Below are 16,983 nucleotides of genomic sequence, written 5' to 3'. Positions count from 1 at the left end.
ATGTTTCTTTAACATGATTTTTTTTATCAAATTAAATTTCATCCTTGCTAGAAGCAGTCCATGACCGTGAGATAATATTCTGCTTAGCAATTTTTTGTGTGAGGATATCATCAAAGACTTATTGTCCACTTTTATCATGTGAAGTTTTTAATTGATTTTCCGTGTAGAACTTCTAGAGTAATACGGAATCATTATATCTATAACCTCTTATTGAGTCGGGATTAGTTAAGATTATATCTATAACCAAAAAGTTTTAAGGTTTTACCTAAACAAGTAGATTAGAAGTATTCACTTGTTTAATGAATCCGTATGTATAGTTTGAATTTGTTTCATTAATGAAAAATTCTTATATTAACTTATTATGAATATGAGTAATATTTAATTATTTATTTGAGAATGAGAATGTGAATTAAAAAAAAAATACATATTTGTCTTAATATTAGGTATTGTCAAAATTTGTTTTGAATAGGATAGAAAATACTTATATTGATTGGATAAGAGTAATATTCAATGTTTTAAATTGGATGTAGGGATAAAAATGAGTACATACATATCTATCATAGTACTTGTCTTCATATTTGTTTTAATAATTTGATCTTATCAAAATACTTTTAATTTATTTAATAATTTAAATAATTAATATTAACCTTTTCTTTAATATTTAATTTTGTAATTTATTTTTATAACAAACATATTTTTCTATAATTATTTGATGTTTACTCAATTGTTGATATTTATATATTATAGTTTTTTTCTTGATATTTGATAATAAAGGAAAAAAAAGACATGTATCATTTTTTATATTTGAATACTCGATAATTTAATATGATTTTTGTTATGGTTTTCATTTTGGTTAAAAGGGAATATTTAATTAATATTTACATATAGTAAAGAAGTTAGTACGGTATATTTGTTGATGAAGATACAACATAAATTTGATACATACTTTAACAAATGGAGATGAGATAGTAAATCTTACATCTTTCATTGCCATTCATTATCAATTTTGATAGCACTTGTGCTTACATTCAATAATAATTTAACTTTGAAGAATCTTGAATGGTGTTACGAAATTTAGTTGTTGGGTTACATTAAACTCATAATGGTGCAATTTTGAAGATTATCCATTGTCTAATTGCAAGTTTGCAACGCATAACTACTTTCACGAGAGATGTTTGAAAGATAACTTGGATTTTTCCCAATTTATCAATAAATTAATTTATCAATAACTTTGACAACAACAACTAGATGATTTAATTATCATCATAATCAATATTGCAAATTAAGGAGTACAAAAGACACTCATAAGTTAGAGTACCTTAACTTATGTACTTTATTGGTAACTTTTTCTTAAACTTCACTTAGCTTTTTATTTCATTAAATCATATGCGAATCCCTTACTTAGATTAACCAATGAAATTGTGCACATAAAGAAATATATAGATTTTCTCACTACTTTTGGTACTACTAAGGCAAATTAGTGACTTATGATTTAATACATATTAGATAGGTAAGTTATTGGCTTATGGTTTTGATACTTACTAAATAAGCTCAGGACCTTTATGTCCATAGCACGTGGCTATGAAGTTCTTAAGCAATGAAAAGACAATCATCATACTCATTTAATCTTAAAAAGACAAAAATAGTTATGCTCGTAGATTAAATTCTCAACATACACTTTTGAATAATGTAAAGGTTAAAAGAACAAAATCATTGTCGACAGTTGGTGGTAAGCCCATAAAGGATCCATGTAAATGACAAATAACATATCGGAAGAAGAATTGCAACCACTACAGCATAGTAAACATGTTAAAATAATGCCTATGAGGATCATGAATTAGATATAAAGAAGTTGGCTTGTATTTGAAAGAAAAGTTCAACAAGAATCATCACTCCTTTAACAAACATATGTATAAATTTTACCTCAGATTAATCCAAGGTCAATGTACTCACATTGGTTGGTTGAACTACTAATAATTTTATATGAAAGTAATTATAAGACATTCTCACCCAAAACATCGACTTTTTTGAATGGAGTGTAAGTGACATATTAGGAATTTATCCCAATTTCATTCACAAGTTTTTTATCATATCAAGAGCCAAACCAAAAGTAGTTAAGCAAAAACTTCATAAGCTTTTGAAAATCGACTTCATACAAGATGTTACCTACACTACGTGGCTTTTCAATTTTGCATTGGTGAAGAGGTGATAAAAAATGGATGTTCATTGACTATACCAACCATAGTAAAACATTATTAAAGGACTCATATCCTTTATGGACAATGCATTTAGCTTTGAGATACTCAATGTTTTGGATGCAAACTCTAGGCACAACCAAAGTAGAATATATCACTTAGACAAGGACAAAATTATGTTTATTAATGAAAGGGTCAACTATTTTGACAAGGTAACCTTTAATTAAGAGTTTTGGAGCAACTTAGATAAAATCTTCAAAAATACAGTTCGAGACATTCTAGTGATGTATGACAATGAGAAGGTTTTGAAATTGGATAATATTGATGTCCACTACCTCAAGAAAGTCTTCACTAAGGACAAAAAACACATGTGTTGGGATCTTGAGAAGTGTGTGTTCAATGTTGAATAGTTCGTTGACTTTTTTTTATAATCTAAAGAAGGATTAGGCAAATCCATATAAGTGTGAAGTTATTTTTTCCATGTGTAACCCCTATAATATCAAAGAGTTCCAACAAATAAATAGGAAACTAGTATCTTTAAGTAGTTTTCTTCCAAAGTTAACTAAGAAGGAAAAATTATTTTTCAAACTACTCAAAGCACCAAGTTTGAGTGAGATTAAAAAAGTGAGATAGTATTTTAGCAAATCAAGTGAGACATTGCCTTTCTACTAGTGCTTATTACTCCATGAGCAAACTCAATCTTCTTATTGTATTTTATCATGAACAAAACAACTATAAGATTAACCCTCAAGCATAAGGAAGATAGGAAACAAAATTCAATTTATTTCATAAGTAAGACTCTTAACCCTTCAATGACATGACATAAAGTCATTGAGGTTGTAATTTCCACTATGGTCAGGTTAGTAAGACAAACCAAACACTATTTTCAGGGCTTTCAACTAGTAGTCAAAATTGACTCCCAATTACGCAAGTCTTGCAAAAGCCAAAATTTGTTAAAAAAAATGATGATTTTCTACTTTGATTTGTCTCAGTTTTTGTTATGATTTGAAATTTTTAGTATTGTGAAAGAACGACTTTTGTATGACTACTATTTGAGCTCACAACTTGGGGACAAACATGAACTATGGACATTGAACGTAAGTGATTCATAAAAAAAGAGGTAGTGGACAAGTTAAAGGAGAGTTTCAAGTTAAGGAACATCTACTACAATGTATTATCATATTATAAAAAAAGTTGAGAGATGTCTTTAATGAATTTAACATCGACCATGTCCTAGAAGAGAAAAATTATAAAGGTGACATGTTATCTTTGTTAACTAGCATAAATATCAAGGCCACATTAGATACTAACTCAAGAAACCCAACTTCTCAAAGTTAGGACTATACAAACATGTTCCACATTGGATCAGTAAACCAACATGGATGATGTTGATTATTTAGTAATTATCTTAGGACATTCTTCTAAATGCTATAATTACACATATAAAGTATGAAAAATGTTATTATTCTATACTTTCTATACTAAATAGCAATATCGAATAAAGATTTTTTCATAGTACATTTAAGAGCAAGAAACATGGCTTTTTAGATACTTTGAAGGATTATTATTGACCTACCTTTTAAGACTAATGCCAGAAGGTTTTCTTAAGAGTGTAAAGAGAGTCAATAATATGCTTTATAAAAGAATTGTGTAACATAGACCTTCACCTTTTCCTAGGGATATATAATAATCATTGGAAATTTTCCAATGGTCAAAAAACAAGTCAAATTTATAATAATAAATATTAATTATTTTACCAAATAAATAGAGGTTAACTCCCTTCCCTTCAATCATAACACATGTCGTAACATTTGTTTTTCAAGAAAATGGTATATGTTAACATGATTTATTATAAGTAATATTCATTAATCAAATATTGGCATAAGGTATATAAATAACATAGAAATTGCATAGTTTAGTTTTATATACTTATAGATTATTATTTGGTTTATTATTTTGTGGGATAGTGGGAAGAAAGGAAGTTCTAAATTTGACTACAAAATTAGAAAAAAAGAGATAAGTTAATAATGAAAATTGTAATTAAATTATAATATCAACATTATTACATATTGGGAAATAATATATCTATGAGGTGACGTGTCACATGTTGGTCTTCTTGTTTATCTTCTAAGTCCTTCATTGAAGGTGAAGCTCATAAGAGGTGGAAGTGGATCATCATTATTGGCTTGGTCTTCATTGCTTCCACATTTATTATTGGGTCCTTAGGAAGGCGTTATTGGCCCATAATATTGCATGGATGATATGATATTGTATACAAATGGAAGGGTGAATACACTAATTCTGAACATATTTGGTGGACTAAAAAAAATATATGATTGATTAAGAACTATACAAAACCTCTTAGTATAGAGATTGGAAAGACATGTGTTGATGATTATCCATGTATGTAGACATGGGAGCTTGTTGTAGACCATATTAACCAACTCTGTGCTCATTAAATTGTTGACCATAGGAAGAGAAATCAACATGTTGATAGGTTGGATTGATGAGGCTCTCATGACATGTTGTATTGTGAGAAGAGAATGAAAAATTATAAATCAATAAAAAAACATGATCAAATCTTTTAGGAAGTGAACTTACATCGTCAACCAAGCCAAGATTGATTGTGAAGGCAATGTATAACGAATAATATGATTAATGAATCATTACATATATGTTGTGGTGTCATGCAAATGACCATTATCACTAAATTGAGTACCTTGGATGAGATCATTATATTGATCATTCCATATTGCTATCCACTTTTGGTGGTAATCTAGTCAATATTTGTTTGTTCTACCTCTCATATCTTCTTTGTGAAGTTGATCTAAGTTTAATAAGTCAATTAGAATATTTGTTGAAACCCAAATTAGTACATTACTCAATTAGTATGATGAAATTCTACTATGGCAAACACAAATAAGAGAAACTACAACTCAACTAATTGGAGAAGCCTCAACAATAATCAATGGTGTGATGTCGTCCCTACTCTAAAGAGTCCATAAGAACTATAAAAATTATCGATAGTATAAGAAAAAAATGTTATTAAGATTCAATGTAAGCATGATTTCAATAATTAAGAACATATTTGGGATATAACTCGTCTAACAACTTTCATATTAGAGACATTGTACTTGTAAGAAGATGTTGCCTTTGTGTCGATGCACAACCCCACATTTCATTTAAATCGGAAAAGTTAAAATTTAGTCAAACTTATATTATTGCATAGGTAATTTTGTAGATAAAAGATAAATATGTGTACCTTTTCGTAAGCGGAAAATCAAGTCTTGCAGCAATAATGTCTTCAACAATTTATGGGTTAATAGATGAAGAAAGACATTTAACGTGTTCCCAAGCTCAACATTGGTACCACACAACCTCTAATGTTGTCTTGGCTAAAGTCTATTTCGTGATCCAAAACATGATAAAGACAAGCCAACACAACGAAACCTTAGCTATAATTTGAAACAAAGTTTAAGTCAACCAATAATAAAAGATACATTAGATGAACTCTGCTCATTAATGTATCTAGCGTAAGTAAGTGTTATGAGTTTCAAAATATGTACTTATGCATGCTGAGGGAGCACATTACCGATTGAATCATCGGGTAACTATTGGAAGTTGTTGTTCAACTAGGATAATTTTATTGTATTTCCTTTTCAATAACATTTGAGAAAGGTATCTATTCCAATAATTGTGCACAAAATGACACCTTGTCACCACTAATCACTCTAGTGACCATTTCTCCATCAATGGGTAGACCTAATTGCAATGTGACATCCTCTAAGTCACCTTCGTTCTCCATTTAGACAATGCTCAAGTATGATTGATATCGATATTTGTGAACGTGAGTATATGACCAAATCATGCAACATGTATTAAATCTTTTACTCATGTGTTAAAAAACTTGGCATGCTTCCCAAATTGTCTTGGTCATATGTTTCTTTTGCAGATGAGAAAATCTATGATACCTGATCATTTTTTGGACATAACATTTTTATCATGATCTAGAAATTTTAAATATAATATCTTCAATTCATTATTATTTATAATTTATTTTCAATGCACATTATAATTACTTATTTGATCTATAATTCAATAATTCAAATCCAAATTTATTAAAATATATTTATGAAATTTAAAAAAGAAAATAAATATTGTATTTAAATATTTTGACATTGTTGTAAACTATTTAAAAAATTAAATATATGGTTCATTTTTCCCATTTCTTAACTAAAATAATTATAAAAAATTTACTCAAACAATTCAATTATTTCATTTTTAATTTAAAATAATTATAGCAAATTCTTAGAAAATGAATAAAAAAATGGCACATTAACTTTATAACGTTAGTAAATAAAGAAAAAATATTTCATTCAAATTCTATTAACTTTCTAATAAAATTAGAATTACAACTATTTTAATTTTGAAAGCAACCCACCTTTTTATATTGTTTTTTAATAAAACAATGACTATTTTTGTATTATATTTTTAATAAAATAGAATTTACCTCTTATTTGATTAAAAATAATATATGGGTGAAAAAAACGAGATTAAAATACTAAAAAAATTAAAGTTTTAGAATACAGAAGTTAAATATATTTTAAACAATATCTATAAATTATATTTGTAATATCCCAATTTTCGTAATGTTGACCTACGATAGGATATATCATATTTTTAATATTATAAAATAGTTAAGTTGATGAAAACTCCTTTAGGGAATTCATCGAAAGAAGTAGCAATTTAACCTAAGGCTAAGAAAGGAAACAAGAAATTTTAAAGTTTTTTTTTAATCTTTTTCTCTAAGTCTTATAAGGATTCTCTTTCCTAAATACATTTGTACTATTTTGTAGGACCTAAATAAAGGTTGGAGACCATAATCAACTTAGGAGGCTTGCCAAGCTAAAGAAAGCAAAGGAATCAAAAGATGGAGGAAAAAGAGTTTTGTACAGATTGTAGCACATAGCTTCCAGATTGGAAAATCAAAGCCAGGTTGCCTTCCAGGTTCACGTCAGTGCCCAGCCTGAACCACCATGCACCCAACCATCTCAGACCAACTTTCTCATTTAACATGTTTTTAATGTGTGCTTGGGTGAAACGTGGGCTCCAAGTGATTTAGCTTCTCCAGTACACTTCCTTTTTTATGTGTAAATGAAAATCAACTTAGAAATGGAGGTCTCTCTTCACCTATAAAAGAGAGGACCCCTCCTTTGTAAAAATCATCTTTGAAGTATAAATGAATTGCTGTTGAGTTTACTCCAGACCTTTATACTCTTGGATCACTTGTTGTGTGGCAATTCATGACACTCTCCTCTAGCTTCCTTCCCTGTTGGAAGACCTTCTGAGCTTAGAGAACTCAAACACTTACCCGTCATTTACAGAACCATTTCATAAGCACCTTGCGTGCACCAATTTCACATGCATCCAATCCATTCCGATGCCTCCTTCTACGATTTGAAGTTGTTCTAGCATGAAGCTTGAACTTGCTTCCATCATTTGGTAGTCAGAGCCAGCACATCCACGCAATTCTTCAAGAGCTAAGCCATTCTTTCATCTAGTTTTTGACTTCCTTGTTGTGTTGTTCCATATTGTCACTGCTTTTGAATTTTTTTTCAATTCTGTTTGGCTTGATTTCATGTTTCCTATGGTTGTGATTGTGTTTCCAATATTCCTACATGTTTTTTTGACATTTTAAACGATGAATTTCATTAGTTTTTCATTCAGTTCAGCCTAAATCTAAAAATCCAATTTGTCTAGTTATATGCATCTTGATGTAGTGTTGCTTCTATTTTCAATTGGTTTGATCTGTTCCAGCTTTGATTTTCGTTTTAAAGTGAGTTCATATGCATGTGTAGGCATATATCAACTAGATGAGGCAATGAGGCAATGTTCTAGCCTTGGTGATATGAACTAAAGTGTTTGAACTTGATTCTGTTTTCATAAAATCTGCAGAAAGTTTCATTTCTGGTATCCATTAAAAGCAAGGAAATGCATTTAGCATAGCTTGGTTGCCTTAAAACCAGTAACACTTGCTATCCAATGTTTTTGTCAAGCTTTTTCACCGTGCTTGCTATCCTTGAATGTGTATTATGTGTTTAACATCCTCTAGCTGCTTATCTTCAGCTAGATCTAGTGTGTTAGGCTTTCTTCGAGTCATTGCAATTGCTGTCCAATTTTGATTCATTAAAATCTGATTTATGGTGGTAATTTTGGTGCATTTTTGTTGCATAATAGGCTATAACAAGAGTGAATTGTTGAATCTTGCTGTTTTTGTGCATTTCCAACGTTTGAGCAAGTTTAAATTGCCATTTCAAAGTTGTTTGCACTATTCATTTGGTCATTTTCCAACATATATGCAAATTTGCCTTTTAAACCATCAAAATGTGCTTTAAAATGGAAGTGAACCAGTGATTTGGTATTGCAATATGTTTCTAAGTTGTTTCAATGTTTGAACATCTTTAAAATGATGATACAAAGTTGTTTGATACCTCAATTTAGCAGCCGAATCACTTCCAAGCAATTTTGGGTTAAACCACCACATTAGAACCATTTTTCTGGTGCAAAATTATTTCCAAGTGTTGTTTGAAATTTTGCATTGTTTAATTTCCAATTATGGATTGGAAAAAAGATGATTTAGTGTTTCCAAACGAAATTACATGATCAAAGAAGTGTAATCAAGTCATAAAAAGCAATTAAAAACCGTGAAATCCAGTTTTGAAGCCCAAAAATCAGAAAAAGAAGTGTAATAAAGTCATAAAAAGCACTTCATTGGGACATTTTATCCAACACTTTTGCATTTTATCAAACAGTTTGCTGAAACTTGGAAGTTAATCTGTGATTTCAGTTTTCTTGCTTGTTTAATCCATTGTAGTTCCTTTGTTAGGTTCCTTTTGTGCTCCTTCTATCGTTCAACACCTAAAACCATTTGAATTGCACTTGTTTGCCTTCAAATTGTGCTATCCAAATCTGTTTGAGTGAAAAAAATCTGGTGCAGTGAAACTGCTATTGTTGGTGTTCATAGGGGGAGCAATGTGATAGCTGAACCCAATCTCTATTATGTTGTTTTTTATGATGGCAACACATTAATAGCAACAACACATGAATGTTGTAATGTCACAACAAAAAAGTTTTTTTGTGTTGTTATACATATGTGAATTTGTACATGCTTATTGTGATAAATGCATATACTGTCACAAATGCATATGTTCGACATACTGTGTGGTTTATGCATGCTATTGTGATTATGATGTGATTATATCTGTGTATGCACATTGTATGTTTATGTGTATTGAAAACCACAAGCACAAAAGCACATCTGCATGACATAATCGATTATAGTGTTGTAGTAATCAATTAAGGTCATCAGACAACTTATGTTTTGAACTATGGCAAAACAACTAGTTTGAATCGATTACATTAGGTGTTGAATCGTTTAAAATTTGTGTGTTTACAAATATCTTTTTCAAATGTGTTGTGATGAGTTTTTGGGAAGAAAAAGTTTTCAAAATGTGTTTAAGTGTTAAGCTTAATCGATTACATGTGTTGTATATTCAATTAAGTATGTTAAGCTTTGAAAACTGATTTCATGCTTGTCTTAATTGCTATAACGGTCATATTTTTAAATATGTTTGACCAAGAATTTAATGCAAATTGACTACATTAATTGTACATTCAATTAAGAGCTGAGTTAGTTGTAATATTGTTACAACAATTTTTATGTAACCGATTACACTACTAACCTAATCGATTATTTTGCATCAGAACTGATGAAAACTATATATTGACGCATTGTTTGAATTTCTGTAACTTTTGATCATTCTAACATTTTCATACTTGATTGTTTTGATATTAGAAAGTTTACATATTACTCAATACACTCCAAGAATCAAGAACGTGAAGAGTTTGAAGAATCTTGAAGAATTCTTGTGAGGCATCTTTGTGGATTACATTGACTGATCACATTAGTACGACTGAAGGTGCATCTGTATTGATCAGGAGAGAAGATTTGCAATCTTTGACTTGCTGTTTCCCTGGACGTGCGCATCAGGAAGAAGAGTGATGTGCTCTTGACTTTAAGAGGGCATTTTCAAAGGGTTTCTGCAACAAGACCGTGGGGTGTTGTGTTTCTAGGTGTAATTGTTTCTATATTTGATTGTTTGAGTAGGAAATGTGTTTACTTTTTGGTGTAATTCTCCAATCATTATAGTGAAATATCCTTCAATCAGTGGTTGATTGGAAGGGTGACTGGATGTAGGCATTGAGGTCGAACCAAGATAAAAACTATGTTTGAATTTCTCTCATTTATCTCTTTACATTTGCATTTACTGTTTCATTGCACACATATTTGCTTACTACACAAGAAAGGTTTTAAGAACTTTATACTTTGCGAAAAAGATATAAAAAGTGCAAGTTTTTAAAAAAACACCAATTCACCGCCCCCTCCCCCGCCTCCCTCTTGGTGTTGAGAAACAAGTCTCATTATTTCTAACAATTAGCACTAAAGCTGGTTTTCAAAAGTTATTTGAAAAACAAATTGATTACCGTGTTTGTATAATCAATTAGTTGATCCTGAAATGGCTTTTGTTTCTCAAACCTTCAGTGAAGGTGCATCCACAAATAGGGTTGATATCTTTGGGCAGCAGAGACGCGGAAACACATTTTTTCACTCTCTGGAGGCAGAATTGGATGCGGGAGCTCTCCTCTTCAGTTTCTAGGGTTTTTCTATCACTTTCATTCCATTGCACACCTAGTTTCTCCATGATTATGGAGAACTAAACTCATTTGATATTGGGGAAGATGTAACCTACTCTCATGTATTTGAATTTGTTCTAAATTATTATATGATTTTTCATTAATTGTTAGGGATTTTCTCCTTTGCTCTATGCTTGTTATGTTTTGATCATTCATGGCATGATTTTATGGTCTTCTTTGTTATTGGGAAATACCTAGAAACCACAATCTAAAGAATTTCTCCCAAAAGCAATATTGCCTAGTGATGGGGATAGGAGGTTTGGTTGTCTTGAGCTATTGTTCGTAATGAAAAATTAATTATTAGGGATGCAAGGGATTGTGGTCTAATAATTAAGGATAGGCTTTCTTCGTCGAGGGATCGGGTTTTAAGTAATTTAGATAGTGACATTAACAATTGAATGAAGAAGATGAATTCTTATATGCATGAGAGTAAGGATGGTGAAATATAAACCCCAACAACATACTCATCTCATATTATCAAAATCATCCATTCACACTTTTGTGTCTTGTCCCAATTGATTAAATTGCATTCATATTTACTTTTTTTGCACTTTTTCATTCTGAACAAATGAAATTGTTCTTAAGTCTTAATTAGTTAACGTATTACATGACTGTCTAGTGCCGTGAGTCTTTTGGGATACGATACTTGGTCTTACCATTTTATATTACTTGATACGATTCGGTACACTTGCTGATGTGTTAACAATTATCAACCTGTGAGGCTGAGTACGTTGTAGTGTCTTAGAGTGTGTGTCATGTTGTTTTGCTTAGAAATCTACTAAGCACACTAGAGATGAAGCAAGAAGAGAATATTGTGATCTGAGTGGACGACAGGTTAGCCATTAAGCTAGCAAAGAACTTGGTCAATCATGAAATAAGCAAACACATTGATGTCCAATTTCATTTTTTTAGGGAAAAAAATAAAGGAAGGAAGTGTGGAGTTAGAACATGTGGGAACTAGAGAGTATATTGCTCACAGGTACACAAAGCCACTTCCTGTGGTATTGTTCCATGAATACAGGAAGTTGATTGGGATGAAGGAAGTAAAAATTTAAGTTGATGAGAGAGTTTTATTGGAACAAATTTAGGAGTTATTAGACAATTATTATGAGTGGTAGTGTTTAATGTATTCAGAGAGCAAGAGTCACAAAGTTAGTGTATTGTATGGCCCAGACGACCATACATTTACCCCACACCTAGCAAGCTAGACGACCTTAGAGAACAGGAAATAGTTAAGTAGCGACTGAACGTGGCAAAAACAGTAGGCAAGACCGAACAACCAGCAGTAGAGATGTCCGACCTTAGTCAATACACAGGTTTTTCTACAAAGATTAAGGTAAATGGTAATTAGAGGTATTGGGTTGAGATTGGGTCGTGATTAAGGTTTCACTAATCTCAAGCCCATGCAAAAAAACTATAAATATAGGTCAAAGGTAAGAGGTAGGTGATCACATTTACTATGCATTTAATACCATTACACTGAACTCCCGTACAGACATCTCACTAACTTAAGCATCGGAGAACCTTTGGCAGGTACACCTCCGAACGATGAAGTGAAGACAAGGATTAGAAAAACAACTACCAAACGATATCTCAGAAAAAATTGTGCATGTGTTTGAAGTGACTCGAACTTACCCAAAATAGTTAGGATGTTATGTTTTTATAATTATAGTCATTATAGTATTGTATTTTGTACAGAAATTATGGCTAGAAGATGAAAGCCCACATGTTTGTCCTTTAAATTGTAATATTCACGTGAAATGAAAACACATAAAAGCAGATAATTTTAAGTGTCATTTTTCTAACAGTAACTTCATATAACGTCTGTTGTAACTTTATGAAATGTTCCAAATGTCTGAGTAGAAATATAAGTACATATATAAAGAGAGTAATGTTTTGCATATATGGAGGTATCATACATTCTGATTCTCAACCTTAAGTAACTTCATACAACATTTGTAACTTTATTAAATGGTCCAAGAGATGAAATATAAATACATATATAAAGAGAGACATCTTACGGAGGGTATCAAACATAAGCATCTGAGAGCAAACGAGGGCTAATGATGGCTGAGAGAGGCACTGCCTTTTGCAAAGTGAGTCCAAAGGCCTCATCCATGCTTAACTCTTGACCATTAGGTAACTTCCACTCAAAAGAATGCACCAAAGTGCCCAAAATGTACTGAATCACCACAATAGCCATTCTATAGCCTGCACAAATCCTCCTTCCAGCTCCAAAGGGAATTAACTCAAAATGAACTCCAGTAGGATCAACTTTTGCACTCTTCCCTCTGAGAAACCTCTCTGGATTGAACTCTAATGGGTTTGACCACACATTGGGGTCTCTCCCTATTGCCCATATGTTGACATTCAGCCTTGTGTTCTTGGGGATGTAGTACCCATTAACATTGCATGCTTCAGTTGCCATCCTAGGAACACTGAGGGGTGTAGACGGATGCATCCTATATGTCTCCTTGCAGATTGCTTCAAGGTATGGTAATTTGGGTAGGTCGGATTCAACAAGGACTCTTTGCCTTCCTATTACTTCATCCAGCTCTTTTTGTGCCCTAATCAAAATATTAGGGTTTTTTAACATTTCAGCTAATGCCCATTCTATGATGCTAGTTGATGTGTCTGTGCCTGCTGTGAACAGATTCTTCACACCAAAACATACATCTTATGATTAGAAAAAAAAAAACAAAGTCACAGCTAACGACAAACAAAATCATGATGTACATTTGTGCTTATGTATGCTGAGGTTAATTCAAATCAATATCTTGCCAATCCAACATTTTCAATAAAAAATATTTTTAGACACGTTTGCTTAATAACTTTATTGGAAACAACCATACACACCATAAACTTTGTACAGTGAATCATCTCATTCAAAAATTATTAAAATCGAATATAATTATTATATATTATAAGTATTTTATATAATAAATAATTTAACTTTCAGATATTTTAAATATTATATATAATCAATTATTTTTGTTTTTTTATATTCAATTTGTTAATATATTTTGCTGTTATATAATTATTAAATTTTTAAATAATATGTATTTTTATTAGCAAAAAAAATGTAAATTAATGAAGTAATAGGGTTATCTCAACTCATATACACAATATTAATAAAAAAAAAGAAAACGAAAACAGGATTAACACTTTAAGGGCTCATCTTCTTTAACTCTAACACAAATATTACATTCCATAAAAAAAGAGACTTGAAAAAGAGTAGAACATCCAAAATCTCAATTCACTTCTTATCTAATAACAATTTAATCCAAATCATTGTTTTCCCAGGCAGAACATTAATTGGTAAAGACTTTATTCAAACTTATTTTCATTCAAACTTTTTAAATAATACCTCTTCATTCAATTTTTTTCTTCTTAATATAATATCAGAAATTTGATTACATAAATTCTCATTTTGAATATACATTAATCATTTGCCCTATCTTTTTGTAATCCATGACACCTATTATAAGCTTTTCAAGTATATATTTTATTTTAACTCGATAACCAAAGATAATTTATGTCAAATATGTTATGATTGATTTTTTTTATCAAGAAAATATATATTAATAAAATTATAATAAGGTAACCAAACTCATATTTATATATATATATATAAACTATATATGTAAAAAAGTAGAAACTATGTTTGAATATTGTTGATTCCGATATATATATATATATATATATATATATGGGTTGGTGTTTCTATCAGATGTAGTAGTCTCGTATTGTTTAGAAATTAAGGTTTAAGACTGTTTAAATACTTTTTTTTTCTACTAAATGAGATTAAATTGGTAACAAAACTTCAAGTTCCCAAACAAACCATTATTTTACTCACAACACAAAAATTCACTTTTAAATACAATTTTCAATTATTTTTTAATTTAATGTAAGGTCTTTTATTATAATTTAATATAGACATATTAGTAATTATTTATTTTAGTAATAAACTTTGCAAGGTTTAAAAATATATTTAAACTTCTATCAATAAACTTTGACTTTTTCATAGGTAATTAAAAAAAGGAAAAGTAAAGCATTAGAGATGTAAAAGAAAGAGACATGTACCAATAATAGAGCCTTGATGTTGGAGAAACTCAATCTTTCTTGAGAAGGATCTTCAAGATTTTTCATCACAACATCAAGAAAATCTGGCTTCCCTATACGTTCATGAGAAGACTTCATATGCTCCTCAATAATCTTGCTCAAAAACACATCAAACTTCTTATGTAGCCTTTTCATCTTTCCCACCACACCTAGGAAGTCCATCCAAGCAATGCAAGGTACAAAATCACCAATGTTCACACCAGAAATTATCATGAATTCCACCACCATCTCCTTAAATTCCTTAGACTCCAACCCTTTGTTTGAAAATATTCTCTGGCTAATTACAACTTGGCTCACCATATTAGTGATTGCACAACTCAACAAATCACCCACCACTACTAATTCCCCTTCTTTGGCACACTCATACATGGCTTTTAGCATGTGTTTCACCTCACTTGCTCTCACATGTGCCCAATCATTAAGGGCCCTCCCACCAAGCATGTGCTGGTTGGCTAGCTTTCTGAGGAGCTTCCATTTGGGTCCATAGTTTGCAAAAACTAGGTCTTGTGCATTGTACCCTAAGTGGGTTGCCCCAGCAATAGTGGGTCTGTTTAGGAAATTATGGTCCAAGGCCTTGAGGAATGCTTGGGCTGCATCCGGGCTTGAGGCTACCACAGTGTCACAAGTTCCCATTTTCAGGAACATGACAGGTCCATATTTCTTGGCCATGTTTGTGAGTGTGACATGAGGCATGCTACCCAAAAGTGGTAGAACACCAAGAATTGGCCATCCTCTTGGGCCTGGAGGTAGATGTACAGAATTTCTGACGATTGATCTAATGAAAAAGCGTGATAACAAGAAGATGAGAACCCCAACACCAAGTTCTCTGAGAAAGACTGCATCAAAAGTCATCTTGTTTGCAATTGAAGATGGCAAGGTGGTGCAATTGAGTAATCTATATATATATATATATATAGATATTGTTGGAAACTTTTAGAAGTTTTGTAAATATGAGATATGAGAGATGTTTTGTATAGAGGAATTTGTTATTTTATTCAATTCATATAATCTAATATAATAGAATATTTATCTAAATGTTAAATTTTTTAAATCTGAATAGTAATTGATTTCTAAATCTGGAAAATATTTGTTTGAAAGATATATTTTAAAAACCAATTTAAATGAAATAGATATTAAATAAATATTATCATATATAGTGGAAGTAGGTGGTTTTACATCACAATTTGACAAATTAGGAATAGTGGTCGATTCTCGTTTTGATTTTAGGGGCAAGCGTGTTAGGTGCTTAGGTTAGTGCACGTGCCCTACTTAGAGTCCAGTCAAAGAAAAATAAGATTTATAAGCAAAACAATATTAGAGGTCCATTGTTTACTTGTTGTCTTCTTAGATTCATACATGATAGAAATTTGGTAAATCTTGCACGATAAAGGATTTTACAATAAAAAAAGCTTTCCTCATCTATGAAAGCTGCTTGCATATCCTCAATAATCAACACATGAAATAATGGACCTATTCGATGTGACACAGTTCAGCTATAGGAATTGGACAAGATTCTTCATTTTCGAATACTCAAACTTAGGTGTAGAGAACTCTTCTGTATCCTCATAAATCCAAAGTCTACTCCTCGTACGAGTAACAGCAACATCTAGTTGCTTCAGTCCTTAGCAGAAAACCCTGTGAATCTTGATCTAAATATATCCAAATAAAGCAATCGAGCCATTGTGAGATCTTGCACCTCATCTATGTACACAAAATTCATTTTATCACCCTTCTGTCTCTCATCCCTCAGTCTACTGTGAAGATAAATCACTAAATCACACAAAATCACCATTTTTCATCTTCATCGTTTCATAGTTTTGAAATATATCATATATCATAATTCTTGTCTCAATGCTCAGACCTGAAGTTCGGTTTTCAGATACATCACAGTATTCCTCCCTGCTTAACTTAC

The 16,983-nt window shown here is 31.1% G+C and overlaps 1 protein-coding gene across 1 annotated transcript; it reads right to left on the bottom strand.

The window, feature by feature from the left end:
• Positions 1-12,816: 12,816 nt before the first annotated feature.
• On the bottom strand, positions 12,817-15,978 carry LOC124834016 (flavonoid 3',5'-hydroxylase 1-like). Its single transcript, XM_088091796.1, has 2 exons — positions 15,033-15,978; positions 12,817-13,605 (listed from the first exon to the last, which is right to left on the bottom strand). Exons 1-2 carry the CDS (start codon positions 15,921-15,923, stop codon positions 12,979-12,981), a joined length of 1,518 nt encoding a protein of 505 aa, XP_087947922.1. The 5' UTR covers positions 15,924-15,978; the 3' UTR covers positions 12,817-12,978.
• Positions 15,979-16,983: the final 1,005 nt, after the last annotated feature.

This window comes from Vigna umbellata, chromosome 5 (genome assembly GCF_029865625.1).
Source record: "Vigna umbellata cultivar VRB3 chromosome 5, Vumbellata_1.0, whole genome shotgun sequence".
Lineage (NCBI taxonomy): Eukaryota > Viridiplantae > Streptophyta > Magnoliopsida > Fabales > Fabaceae > Vigna > Vigna umbellata.
Note: the sequence above shows the minus strand (reverse complement) of the source record. Positions and strands in the feature narration are given on the sequence as shown.

Excerpts from the sequence above, each read along its gene's own strand:
- LOC124834016 (XM_088091796.1), bottom strand. The coding sequence starts at position 15,923 with ATGACTTTTGATGCAGTCTTTCTCAGAGAACTTGGTGTTGGGGTTCTC. Across the intron at positions 13,606-15,032 it reads ACATCAAGGCTCTATTATTG|AATCTGTTCACAGCAGGCAC; the intron begins GTACATGTCTCT and ends TTTGGTGTGAAG.